The sequence below is a fragment of the Candidozyma duobushaemuli genome, assembly GCF_002926085.2.
Source record: "Candidozyma duobushaemuli strain B09383 chromosome Unknown E_B09383, whole genome shotgun sequence".
NCBI lineage: Eukaryota > Fungi > Ascomycota > Pichiomycetes > Serinales > Metschnikowiaceae > Candidozyma > Candidozyma duobushaemuli.
The window spans coordinates 101,972-113,825 of record NW_020289900.1 but is presented as its reverse complement, the minus strand read 5'-3'; the positions used below and the strand labels follow the sequence as shown (position 1 = coordinate 113,825).

Genomic DNA, 11,854 nt, shown 5'->3' with positions numbered 1-11,854 from the left:
GTACGATTATGTAACATTACGCTTCAGCAATGCATCCCAAAGCTTGTGATTCTCCCCCAAAACGTAAGTGAGTGTACGTTGCTGGTAATAGTCGGATACAAGCTGAATGTTTTCGATAACATCATCTAACAAAATGGCTCTTCCGGCGTTTATACCATCACCCAAGCCTGGATGGGTGACTCTCACGACATGGATATGAAAGTGGTAGTACGAAGGCTGATAATGTATGAAGACTCGTAATTCATCCTCGGCAACCCCGTACGTTTCGTTCGCTAATTTCTTGACCCTCTCCTGTAAGGACTTCAAGAAGTCTATGTGTGACGAATTGAGGTCACGAACGCTCGAGATGTCTGTTCTCTGTACAATTGCCATTAAGTAAAGAGCATCCATGCTTATTTTGTCCCACTTCATGTCAGGGAGGAGAACAAAACCATTTTGCGGGTCTTTATCGTGGTATAAGACACTCTCAGATTCTTTACCGTGAAATAGGATGTTGTGAACCCATTGAATTCTGTCGCCCTTCTGGGTTTCTATGAATGGAGCGACTACCTCTTTGTAGATCTCTGTGGTCTCTCTGACAACATGTAGTTTTTGCAGAGAGTACTTCTTGATATGGGTCTCTGTAGCTGGGTATATCAAGTTCACTTTGGCAGCTGGAGTCTGATCAATGCTCTGCGTTAGGGTAGCCAGTGACCAGAAGTAGATGTCATTGTTCTGTATGAGCTTCAAGTCTTGAATGATCTTCTCTAGGGAAACGTCGGCATCTGAATCGAGACTGAAAGCAGATTTCTCGAGCAGCACTATGGCACTCTCATTGTCAATTGTTCCAAGCAAGACTAGTGACTTTGTCTGTGGATCAGATTTTAGGGTTTCTTGATACTGGAATTTATTTATCAACTCTTGAAGCAGCATCGTTGGATATGAAAGGTGTGGTTGATACTACTACGCACATCGAGAACTATACATGCCTTGCATGCACCATGTACACACAATTTGATCAAGACAGGAAGAAAAAGAGGAGGATACAAATTTATTGGTCATAGTTCATTGATAAATAGTGTAATAAATAAGTATATGTGGGCTGGTTTTTATTGAACAGACCCTTTTCTGTGATAAGAGATCTTCGAACAAGGACTTAGGCGTCCAAGCCCAATTCGTCTAAAAGCTTATCCACAATCATGACGTCGTACTCGTAATCAAGCAATGCTGCTTTGAAGGTCCGGTTATCTTCTGGCTCGGCCATATTGGGGTTCAAAGTGGCACCAATACCTTCCAAGTTGGTGAATTCGTCATACACAGCGTACTTCTTGGCCAAGTAGTACCGCATATCATCCACCAACTCGATAGTATCCGTAGATTGACGCTCCTGAATTCTATGGGCACTGGCTTTGATCAACTGTAAGAGCTTGCTCCGGAGCTTTTTATCCTCGAAGACGGCCTCTATGTTGTGTGCAATGAGCTTCGTCATGTGTTGCTCGAGCCGTTCGGCTTGCAAACGCCATGAAATCTCAATAAGTTCGAACACATCATAGCCAACCTTTGATGGAAGCTCACCAATTTTCTCCAATGCAAAACTTCCCACAAAATTTGTAAGACTCAACACACTGATGGATTTAAGTCTTTCAATGTTGAGTTCATCAGACGCAAGAAGAACCTCGACGGCTATCTCAGGCTCAACCACCACAGAGTCGTTATAGTATAAAAAGCGAAGTATTACTTCCGGCACTTTTCTTCTTGTGGCACCCATATACGTTCTAATGACAGGAACATGGTGTGGTTCCATTAACGGCCTGTCGACCGTTTTCGGAGCAGAGTAGTCGCCTTGAAAATCAACAAATGGAATCTCTGCTGCTTCTGTTGACCAGTTGGGATCGACCATGGTCTGATAGAGATTAGCTCTCACCAACATTGCTCGATGAACCGGATAAAACACAACGGTATTGGACTCGAGATCCACGGAGCACAAGATTGCATCTGGAAGGGCGGATGACTCCATGAGCAGCTTGCGCTCCTCGTAGCTAAGCATTCTGCTAACATCGAGCTCTTCAAAGTCAACCTCCTCTTCTTCCTCGTCGTCTTGATCACTTCCATACTTGAGCTCCTTGAGATCGATATCGTCGAGAGATTTTACAAGGACATTGGGGAAAATGTGACTCTCTAAAAAACCTTCCATATCCAGTCTTGCGTCCTTTACAAACTGCAACTCGGCGTCTTGACGTGACTTCACAGCCTTTGGTTTGAGTTCATCCTCATACAGAATCGCTGTGAGCAAATGGTCGAGATTGAAGTCCAATGCGTACTGTAGCAATTGCATGGGAGGCTTCTCGAGCGGCAAAAAATCCGTTCTAAGATACAAGTAGTCTATCACGGCCTTGAAGATCGTTGCATCTATCTCAGCAGGCATGGTGATCTTGGATAAAGAGCACCAAATACCACCGGGCAAGACTCGCTCTCTAAAATATGAGCTTCTTGCCGCAAGAAGAAACCGATTGACCACCAAAACCTGTAACTCTCTGTCTCGTTCATGTGGAAACACGAAAGCAATGTCTTTGCAAGCGTATGACACCATCAATGGCGATAATAAGCTGGAGATATGCGCCAGGAAAGGTTGATCCGTATCAGTCTTCTTCGTGATGTTATAACTCAAGAGCGTGTTTCTGATATCGTCTGTAAGAGCACCATAGATACAACGAGCTCCTTGGAAAGTGTCTCTTTCACAGATTGCTCCTCTTGCTAGGAGCATCTCCACAATGGGTAAGTGCCCACACAAAGATGCAAGAATGAGCGGCAGATAATCCCATTCATCGACTTTATTGATGTCAAGCTGGGGCAATAGGGTAATCGAATCGGCCAAGTCAGTATCACCGATTCGACAGGCCCAGAGTAGATTTTTATATGCTTTTTCGGGATCTGCATCCGAGGAAGAAGCAACTCTGGTGTCCAGCAGCGAGACAGCCCTATTATTCATAGGAAATTCCACCGGAACTTCATTCAATGTTTCCAGAGGCATAGCATGAAAGTAGTGAAGAGTTTCTTATCGGGCAACACGCAGTGAAGCGCACTATATATCTACTGCGGCGCACTAACCATTATGCATTAATTATCGAGTAGTACGAATAGTTGTCTAGATAAAATCAGCGACTGTAGGAGCTGATAAAATATTTGTCAATCATCTTCTTGAACTTGTGGCCTCTCCTTTTCTTGGGCTTGGCGTTCTTCTCTTGCTGCGAAGGAACCGACACTTCGGTAGCTTCCCCAGACGAATACGATGGCTGCTCACGGCTGGGGCCTTCATTGTTTTGTCTGACTCCAAGAGAGTCTGGAACAGGGTTATGCTTTTCGGCTCCGACGGTTCCTACAGTTGCCTCCGTAACCTCAGGATCGGCATAGGACGATTCTGTTGACCCCGTTTCAGCAGTCTGTGGAGCGGCAGCGACACTGGACTGAGCTTGGTGAGGCTGAAACTTCGTCTCAATCGCAGCAGATGGCTCAAGAGCTCCTGCGCTAGTGTGAGCAATTTCTGGGTTCACCTCGGCACGCTCATTCAAATCTTCCTTTGTTGGAGCAGGGATAGCCACAGCCGACTCACTAGAAGATACTGTAGCAACGTCATTCCTAGTTTGAGATGGTACACCTTTGGAGCTAGGAGAGCCCGGATCAAGGGTGCTATAGCCATACGATTGATCCTTCTCCTCCGTCTGGCCTAACACAACTGGATGGTTGTTTTCACCTGCCACAATAGTAGGGAGCTCTCCACCAACAGCTTGGTTCTTGACGTCTTCAGGCTGTGCTCTATTAGTGGTATCCAAGTTACCACCAACGCGTTGCTCTGTTGATTGCGGACGTTCTGGAACATCGGCTGCTTCGGGAACGGGCTCTGTCTGATTAGCCTTAGCAGCAGGTGGGGACTTCACATCGGAAACATCGCCTCCTTCCCGCGAAGAAGCAGGCACGTCAATAACTTTATATGGCTCTTGGTCAATCAAAGTCTCCGGAGCGCCCCCATCGGCATTGTTGGGCTCATCATCATATTCTTCAGGCACGTCAATGAAGTCATCTCTAGAATCATGGAACGCCTCATCGACTTCGCCAATTGGAACGGGTTTCTCTAGTTGTGCCGGCTCGTTTAGGAAATCAGTCATGTTGCTGCCCTCAGAGAGTGATCTCAAGTGTCTCTCCTTTTCCACCGCACTTGAGTCTCGAAGAGGCGATCTTGGAGGCACACTGAAGTCTTGACGTTCTGGTTTAGCAAACACCTCTTCAGTTGGGGTATCGGCCACCGTCTTGTCGATCGGTTTGTCGAAAGAAGGTGAAGTCTTGGATGTAGGTGTAGCGTAAGCGGATTCTTGCAATCGAGCAGTATCAGGATTGCCAACAGATGCTAGTTTGGTATCAACATTAGCAGCTTCGTTCTTCTGAGGAAAGCTATAAGAGTTACTGTGGGAATTAATTGGTGTTTCCTCAACTAAAGCTGACTGCTCCTCCGCCTTGGTGACGGGCTGCTGTGGTGAGGCCTTGCTTCCAGATTCGGATGAGAACTGCATTATCTCTTCATGTGCCTTCTCTTGACGGTTACCACTGAAAGAAGAAGAGGTAATTGAGCCCTGACTTCCTCTTCTCATCTTGATGCCAAGGAACGAAAGAGGGTTTTTGGAGCTCTTCCTCTGTCTCTTTGACTCCTCCTTTTCATCATTCTTTCTTTCCTTCTCGGCCAACTTGAGAAGATCAGCTTTTCTTTTCTCTTCCTCTTTCTTTTGTTTCTTTTCTTCCTTGGCACGCTCTTTTCTGGAGCTGCTACCTGGCTCTTCTTCACCACGAAAAGAGCGCAATGCAAAGTCCTTGTGATGGTTCTCGTAGATGTAGTTCGTGCTGACACCGCCTTCATCCTTCTCTCTCTTATGATCCTTCTTGACCTTCTTATCTGCTAAATCATCGACTTTAGCTTGTGGACTCTCAAACTGTTTCTTTGGGGTCTGTGGAGGGGTAAGAGCCAGGGCTGGTGGTTCAGATGTACCATACACCCTCTCCATTGCAACCTTCATAGCTTGCTCATACATGAGAATGCTATCCTGCTTCTCCTTCTCTTGCTTGAGTGATTCAGCTCGGCTAAACTCGGCAAGGTTTTGTGAGTTTGCCTCGTAAGGAATTTCCTCAACTTGTTCTAAAAACTTGATCGAGTTTCCACCCGACGCATTGGAGGCGACAGTGGCCTTTTGAGGCTGACTGTAGGGTTCATGAAGCTGCTCATGAGCGTCCTTAAAGTCCGCTTCATTCGGGCTAAGATTATGCTTTAAGCGGTCAGCAGATACATCCGGAGGCAGGATAGGGCGAGGTACATTCGGGCTGTGTTTCAAAATAGACTTGAGGCGAGGAGATGCCGAGCTCAGTGGGGAGGTAGTAGGTTCGATCTGTTCTCGTGTTGGAGGAGGGGCAGAATTTTGAACAAACTCCTTTGATGTCGAAGACGCATCAAAAGCGGGTCCAAGAGACTGGGAATTATTGCTTTCTCTGCTTGGATCCTCATGACCGTAATTGAGCCTAGGCGGCTGCGACGGATGCTGATCCAAGTAGTTGTAGTCGAAGTCCTGAAGATCCTCGTCAATCTTGTTCAAGTTATAATTAGCGTTAGAGTGGCTTATAGTCAAGGAATTGTTGCGGAAAGAGTTGGACCTAGAAGTAGGTCTCGAGAGGTTCTTGGTGGTGGTCTCGACCACATTAGAACCGTCGGGCAAGGTTCTGATGGTCTCGGTGGTGATGGAACATGTCCTTCCCATGGAGTCCACGACCTTTGTGGTTTTTGTGGTGGAGATCACATCATCCTCGTTGAACTCCTCGTCCTCCTCGTTGAATCCCAGCAAGGAGTTGAGCCCGCGTTGAGATCCCGTAAGAGAGCCTGCTCTCTGACTTAAGGGGCTGCGAGTCAAGGAGCCGGTCCGGCCAATCAGCGTAGGTTTCTGCGTCAAGGAGCTTGCCCTTCGAACCTGGGGTGTTCTTGCTGCTGCAGGGCTGGTCTTTGGGAAAGAGAGTTTGATCTGATTGGAGGCGCCCCTCTGAGCGAGTTTGATCTCAAGGAGTAGCTTCTATTGGCCGCTGGCCCGGCCTGATACGATGGCTTGGGATTGTACGTGAATGAGCGCATGGAGTTGGCTCTGTTTCCGGCTAGGGAGTTAGCCCGGCCACTGGCCTGGTAGGCCTGCAACGATGGATTGTAAGATTGCTCAGAAGCCGCCTGGTTGTTGTTATTGTGCATTGCCAAAGCAGCCAAAGCAGCCAGCGAAGCGTTGGTCATACTTTGAGAACGGGGCTGCTGGACAGCAGGAGGAGTGTAGGCTTCCGTGTATTTGGCAAATCCCTGGTAGTCATTGCGTTTCTGGGGTTAGTTCCTTGTTACGGAGGGGAAGATTCGGGGCGTGGTGACAACATACCTTTCTTGAAAAAAGACCTGGCATTATGGCGGTTCTGGGCTTGTTTGAGCAGACCTTGAAAGAAGCAGGAGTAGGGAAGAATTGCTTGTGATGATGACGGCCCAAAAGGTGAAGGACAGCCGTTGGAGTGCAGAATAGGTGCGATTGCGCAAGGAAGAAATTACTGTGAAGGAGCCTCTCAGCAAGGTTAGGAAAAGACACAAAAACAACGTGGGTCGAGGGGCGGCTAGATTGCTTTTTTGTGGATTTGAAACCTTCGAGGGGAAATGTCAAAAACGGCGTTTTTTTTTTCCGGCTTCCTTGGCTTTTTGGTCTCAAGATACTCCGGGTCTTTCGCAGCCATTTATTGCTGCCGGCGGCTTTTATCCCAGACTGCCGTAGTCTGCCGTATCCATGACGCCTACAAATAATCGGGAATGTGACTCAGGCTCGGCATACTTTCTGATGGTGCAGCAGAGGGGTTTGTTTACTGCAAACGAAAACAAAAAAATAAGCTTGAGGGACTTTGGCATTGAGAGAAAAAGAAAAACAATTTTAGATCTGACTTATGACACTCGGGCGATAGGGCACGCACAATGGAGGCCATTGTTGCGCCCAGGCACATCAAAGCTGACGTAGAGGGAAGAGACATCTGTAGTGTATTTACTGGTTTGGTAATTATTATCGTTCCCTGATGGTCCGGCTGAGCAGATGCGGGGAATCCTGCTATCTTCCCTGGATTGTGGATATTATCTATGGCTGCGAAATATTGCGTATCATCCTACTGATACAAGATCTTTGGGTCCCAGTCGGCATTTTCGTACATCTCATCGCCAAACTTCACTAAACCCGTCTCGGCCTCGTACTGGCTCCAGTGATCAAGCAATTCGTTGAGGATCTGGGGTTCTTTTTCAGCGAGATCGATCCGCTCACTTGGATCTGCCTTCAAATCGAACAACTGCCATTTACCTGGACCCAAAGGCTTGGGAATGAACAAGGCTTTCCATTTGCCTTTTCGGATGGCCTGCTGAGAAAACAATTCCCAGCCAGTGACGGAGTTCTCGTCATGGGCAAAATCAGCTTCTCCAGTAATGTACTTCTTCCACGACAAACCTCTTGGCTTCACCACAGTTCTTCCTCTGAAGTCAGTACCAGGGTGTTGCACATCTGCCAAATCCAAAATTGTAGGTAAAATATCCATGACCGTCGCAAAGCCGTGTTTCACATTTCCTCTATTCCCCTCAGGTATCACATTTGGATGATGGATAATCAAAGGACAACGAATACCTCCCTCACTGGCCCACCCCTTGTACATGTAGGCCGGCGCTGTGGCAGCCTGTGCCCATTGGTCAGAATACCAAACAAACGAATTCTTCTTACCGACGTTGTCGAAACTATTGTCGTAGTCCTTCTCAATCGCTTTACTGAAGTTGGCATTTGTGAGAGGAAGAGCTTCAATCATCATACCCTCTGCGCCATTGTCAGACATGAATAGAATAAAGGTGTTATCAAGCTCACTGGTTTTCTCCAACTGCTCAATAACTCGGCCGAGGTTCTGGTCCACAATGTCGACCATCGCAGCATAAATTTCCATGATCCGGCTTTCAACCTTCTTCTCCTTCTCACTCAAATCCTTCCATGCCTTGTCTCTATGGGTGATCACTTCATGAGGAATGACGCCTTCAGGGATAATGCCCAATTCCAATGCCTTGTCTAGACGTTTTCTTCTCAAATGCTCAGGGCCACCGTCGTACTTACCTCTGTACTTTGCAATCACATCTTCTGGGGCTTGGAAAGGCCAGTGAGGAGCGGTGTAAGTCAAAAACCCCAAAAATGGACGCTGGTCTCTTTCCTTGTCATCCCCCAAAAATTCCAAGAACTTTGTCGTGAAATAGTCACTGCTGTAGTAGTCCTCAGGAAGACTATACGGATCGACGGATACACCATTTTCCTGGAAAAGCGGAGCCATAAAGTTAGCTGGTCCACCACTCTCCTTATCAATGGGGAAGTACTTGAAGTGGTTACCAGCACCAGGAAGTAAAGTGAAAGATTTCTGGAATCCTCGCTTAGAAGGCCAGTAGTCCTCGGTGAGACCCAAGTGCCACTTTCCACTCTGGAAAGTGTAGTAGCCAGAATCTTCCAAAATTTCAGACAAAGCGGCCACTCTGTAATTTAAATAACCTTCGTAGCCAGGCTTACCTGCAAAAAGGTGAGGATAATGTCTGGCAGTCTCGGCCATCTGACCCAACCCAGCTATATGGTTGTCAGTACCAGAAAGAAGCATTGATCTGGTTGGTGAACATGCTGAAGCGGTATGGAAGTCAGTGAATCTGAGGCCATTGAGTGCCAATTTGTGGAGGTTTGGTGTTTCGATCTCACCTCCAAAAGGGCTTAAATCAGTGAAGCCCAAGTCGTCGGCTACCACCACAATGAAGTTGGGTTTTTGCTTGATAGTCATAATTCTGACCCCTTAGCAAGGAATTGTCAACATTTATATACCTATGCCTTTATTGGTTTGCATCACGTGGAAATGTCTATCAATTGTAGGTGTGGCTTGCAAGATTCCTCATCGTCCTGATTAGACTGGGGCTTAAGCGGCTTTGGCGATCGCTTTCTCGGCAATGTCTGACGGGTTATTTTCGAGATGACAGGTCTGAGGGGTGAAACGGGAAAGTTAAGTTAACACAAAAGGGTCCCGAGCAACAGATGGGATTTTATGGATCGAGTCCCATTAAATTGATGTAAGCTGCGTAGAATCACTATCAGGGAGTTGATCTGGTAGGAACGGAAGGCCGTAAAACTGGATGACAGAACAGTCTTTGCAGGTTGCAGTGGTCGAGATTAGATCCTCATTTTCAAGGAATACCGGCTGGGCCTAGGTGGCTCGATCGGCCTTGAATAGTGAAGCCTCGGTCAAACCTCGAATCTGGCCTTATCACCAACTGTCTTCACCTAAAGCTTAATACACTGTGCTCCAAAAGTAATCAACTTTCAAAGTGTCGAAAGCAAAACTTTGACAGCACAAGTCACTATTGACTAAGTAAACCTGAGTCTGAAGCCAAGCCTGAAGCTTAGCAGAGAACGCAGCTTCACAATCTACCTTCAGCTAGTCTGCCATGAACTTCTAATTAATTTTCATCACACTGGGGTTTCTTCAAAGCAACCAGAAGTCACCAATTAATTCATTTAATGGGAAGTTGAAATCTCTACCGGTCTGCCTCAACTAGTGGCCGCCTTAAGGTCCTCTCCCCATTTCGCAGCCACAGTTCATCATGTAGACCTTTTGACCATTTTGCAGCAAGCAGGTGAAAAAAGCTTTCTCATCAAATCCATAAATTAGTAGCTGCTTATCTGATCATTACAAAAAGATTTTATCAGGTATCCCGTGCAGCGTTGCCTAACTCGTAACGCCTGCTTTGATCGCACTTACATAGTGCTTTATAAGCATGACTAAAGCGTACGGCTCGCTGATCACACAATGTCTATATAACACAATCGCTCGCTATAAAGCCGCCCATGCTATTACCTTCTCTTCTCATTGCAATCATAATAGGAGCTTACTTTAAGATGGTGACAAAAACTCAAGACGAAAACTTCCTGGCCGTCAAGCCTAACCCCAACCCTTATCCTGGGTACTTCGTGTCTCATGGAGGTCCTACTTTCATGTACAAGGACTCCGATTTTGGCAACAAGAAGGCGTATTCTGCCTTGAGGGGCTTGGGAAACAAAATCAAAAATGAATTGAAGCCTGACTATATTATCATTGTCTCGGCTCACTGGCAGCTGAGTGGATCCAAGGCAGTGGAAATCGCTGTTCCTTCTAAACCTCCAAAGCTGGATAAGGACGAAAACAGCCTTGTCTACGATTTCTACAACTTTCCCAAACACATGTACGAGGAGTGGTTCAGATCCTTGAACTCTGCCTTCCTTTCTGAGGAGATCCGTCTGAAGCTTGAGGAAAACGGCTTCCACTCAAGATTGACCGAGAGAGGAATTGATCACGGCGTCTGGGTGCCTTTCAAGGTGGCCTTCTCGGACTACGACACCTTGAATCCTCCACCAAAGGGCGTTGATCCTGGATTGGATCTTCCTAACACTCGTGTGATTCAGGTATCTCTCACTGGCTACGAAAAGGACTTCGATACCCATTTCAAGCTTGGACAGGCGCTCGACTTCTTCAGACAAAACCTTATTTGGGACCCTGTTGAGGAGCGTTACTTGAAGGGAATGGTGGTCACCTCAGGCATGTCTGTTCACAATTTGAGAGACATTCGTAACTTCCTTGCTAACCCTACCGAGCTCATGCCATACACAAAGCCATTCAACGACTTGCTTGGAGAGACGCTCAAAAACGGGCCCGATCTCCTCAACAACCTCAACAAGCTCAAGACAGACCACGAGAAGTTGTTGTACCTGGCGCATCCCACACTTGAGCATTTTGTGCCTGTGGTTGTGGCCTCTGGTCTTATAAGTAGAAACCTTAAGGAGCCAATTACCGAATTGTTCAACGACAACCAAGGCAGCATGGGCTGGGGTATGTACCAGTTTGGCAAGTCAGCATAGACACCTTAAATAGCGAGCATTTAAAAAACTACTGTTTCAATCTGTTCTGTAGAATACATTTTATATAATATATGACCATGACTTACCCAATGACAAGGAGCATTCCCTAGCTTCCTTCGACTTATGACGTTACTTGATCAATGACTTGACAGCTGCCTCAATCTCGGACTCCTTCAAGCCGTCCAAGTTGTTCTTCACTTCTCTGCCCTTCTCGAATCTGGCAGTGACACTTGGAGGAACACCAAAGGCTTCTCTGATCAAAATGGGCAATTTGTAGTCTGTGGAGGTCTTGAGGGTAGGGTAGTTCTTGACCAAGAAGGTTCTCAAAGGCTTGGAGGCCTCACCTGTCTGGGACAAGTGGAATCTCAATTCTCTCAAGGCAGCAGAGACAGCGATCTTGGACATTGGGGTGTTCTGTTCTCTGTTGAGGTTTGGTCTCTCTGTAATGGGACAGATTTGACTGGTGGAAAAAGTCGTGCGAATTGGTCATGTGACCGGATTCGTTTTGCAGCCATAGTGGAATCGGTCTACCAACGGGGCGTATTGAAGGAGACATTTGAAATAAATGTGCTGTTTAGATGTTAATTAAGAGTTGATACTTTCGTTTTATTCGGTCCACTTCTTTAATTGTGGTCTTGAGCTCGAGAGATGTCCTCGAAACTTGAGATCCCTCACACCAGCCAACCTATACACTATTTGGAACCCACTTCTTGATGAATTTTCTCAAAAAAATCACAGATAGAGTCAAATTGAATATTCTTTCATCAGGATAACCCTCTGGTTCTTCTACTCCAGAAATCTCCACGTGACGCAGGTCGAAAAAATTCCCTACGCATCGCATCTCATCACCTACAGGCCCATACTCACTTTTCGATCTACAGATACAC

At 46.6% G+C, this 11,854-nt stretch overlaps 6 protein-coding genes across 6 annotated transcripts; 1 reads left to right on the top strand and 5 right to left on the bottom strand. All coding sequences in view use genetic code 12, as the record gives it.

Annotated features, from left to right (window-relative positions):
• Positions 1-6: 6 nt before the first annotated feature.
• CXQ87_004309 (5'-(N(7)-methyl 5'-triphosphoguanosine)-(mRNA) diphosphatase) lies at positions 7-912 on the bottom strand (the record flags this gene model as incomplete). Its single annotated transcript, XM_025482754.1, has 1 exon — positions 7-912. One exon carries the CDS (start codon positions 910-912, stop codon positions 7-9), a length of 906 nt encoding a protein of 301 aa, XP_025337697.1.
• A 223-nt stretch (positions 913-1,135) lies between these two features.
• CXQ87_004308 (uncharacterized protein) lies at positions 1,136-3,010 on the bottom strand (the record flags this gene model as incomplete). The annotated part of the gene is made up of 1 exon (XM_025482753.1): positions 1,136-3,010. The coding sequence occupies one exon, from the start codon at positions 3,008-3,010 to the stop codon at positions 1,136-1,138; it is 1,875 nt and encodes a 624-aa protein (XP_025337696.1).
• Positions 3,011-3,134: 124 nt separating this feature from the next.
• CXQ87_004307 (uncharacterized protein) lies at positions 3,135-6,449 on the bottom strand (the record flags this gene model as incomplete). Its single annotated transcript, XM_025482752.1, has 3 exons — positions 3,135-5,904; positions 5,982-6,370; positions 6,426-6,449. The coding sequence occupies 3 exons, from the start codon at positions 6,447-6,449 to the stop codon at positions 3,135-3,137; spliced, it is 3,183 nt and encodes a 1,060-aa protein (XP_025337695.1).
• Positions 6,450-7,185: 736 nt separating this feature from the next.
• CXQ87_004306 (uncharacterized protein) lies at positions 7,186-8,862 on the bottom strand (the record flags this gene model as incomplete). The annotated part of the gene is made up of 1 exon (XM_025482751.1): positions 7,186-8,862. One exon carries the CDS (start codon positions 8,860-8,862, stop codon positions 7,186-7,188), a length of 1,677 nt encoding a protein of 558 aa, XP_025337694.1.
• A 1,058-nt stretch (positions 8,863-9,920) lies between these two features.
• CXQ87_004305 (uncharacterized protein) lies at positions 9,921-10,967 on the top strand (the record flags this gene model as incomplete). Its single annotated transcript, XM_025482750.1, has 1 exon — positions 9,921-10,967. The coding sequence occupies one exon, from the start codon at positions 9,921-9,923 to the stop codon at positions 10,965-10,967; it is 1,047 nt and encodes a 348-aa protein (XP_025337693.1).
• Positions 10,968-11,096: 129 nt separating this feature from the next.
• CXQ87_004304 (uncharacterized protein) lies at positions 11,097-11,482 on the bottom strand (the record flags this gene model as incomplete). Its single annotated transcript, XM_025482749.1, has 2 exons — positions 11,097-11,427; positions 11,463-11,482. 2 exons carry the CDS (start codon positions 11,480-11,482, stop codon positions 11,097-11,099), a joined length of 351 nt encoding a protein of 116 aa, XP_025337692.1.
• Between the last annotated feature and the right edge of the window lie 372 nt (positions 11,483-11,854).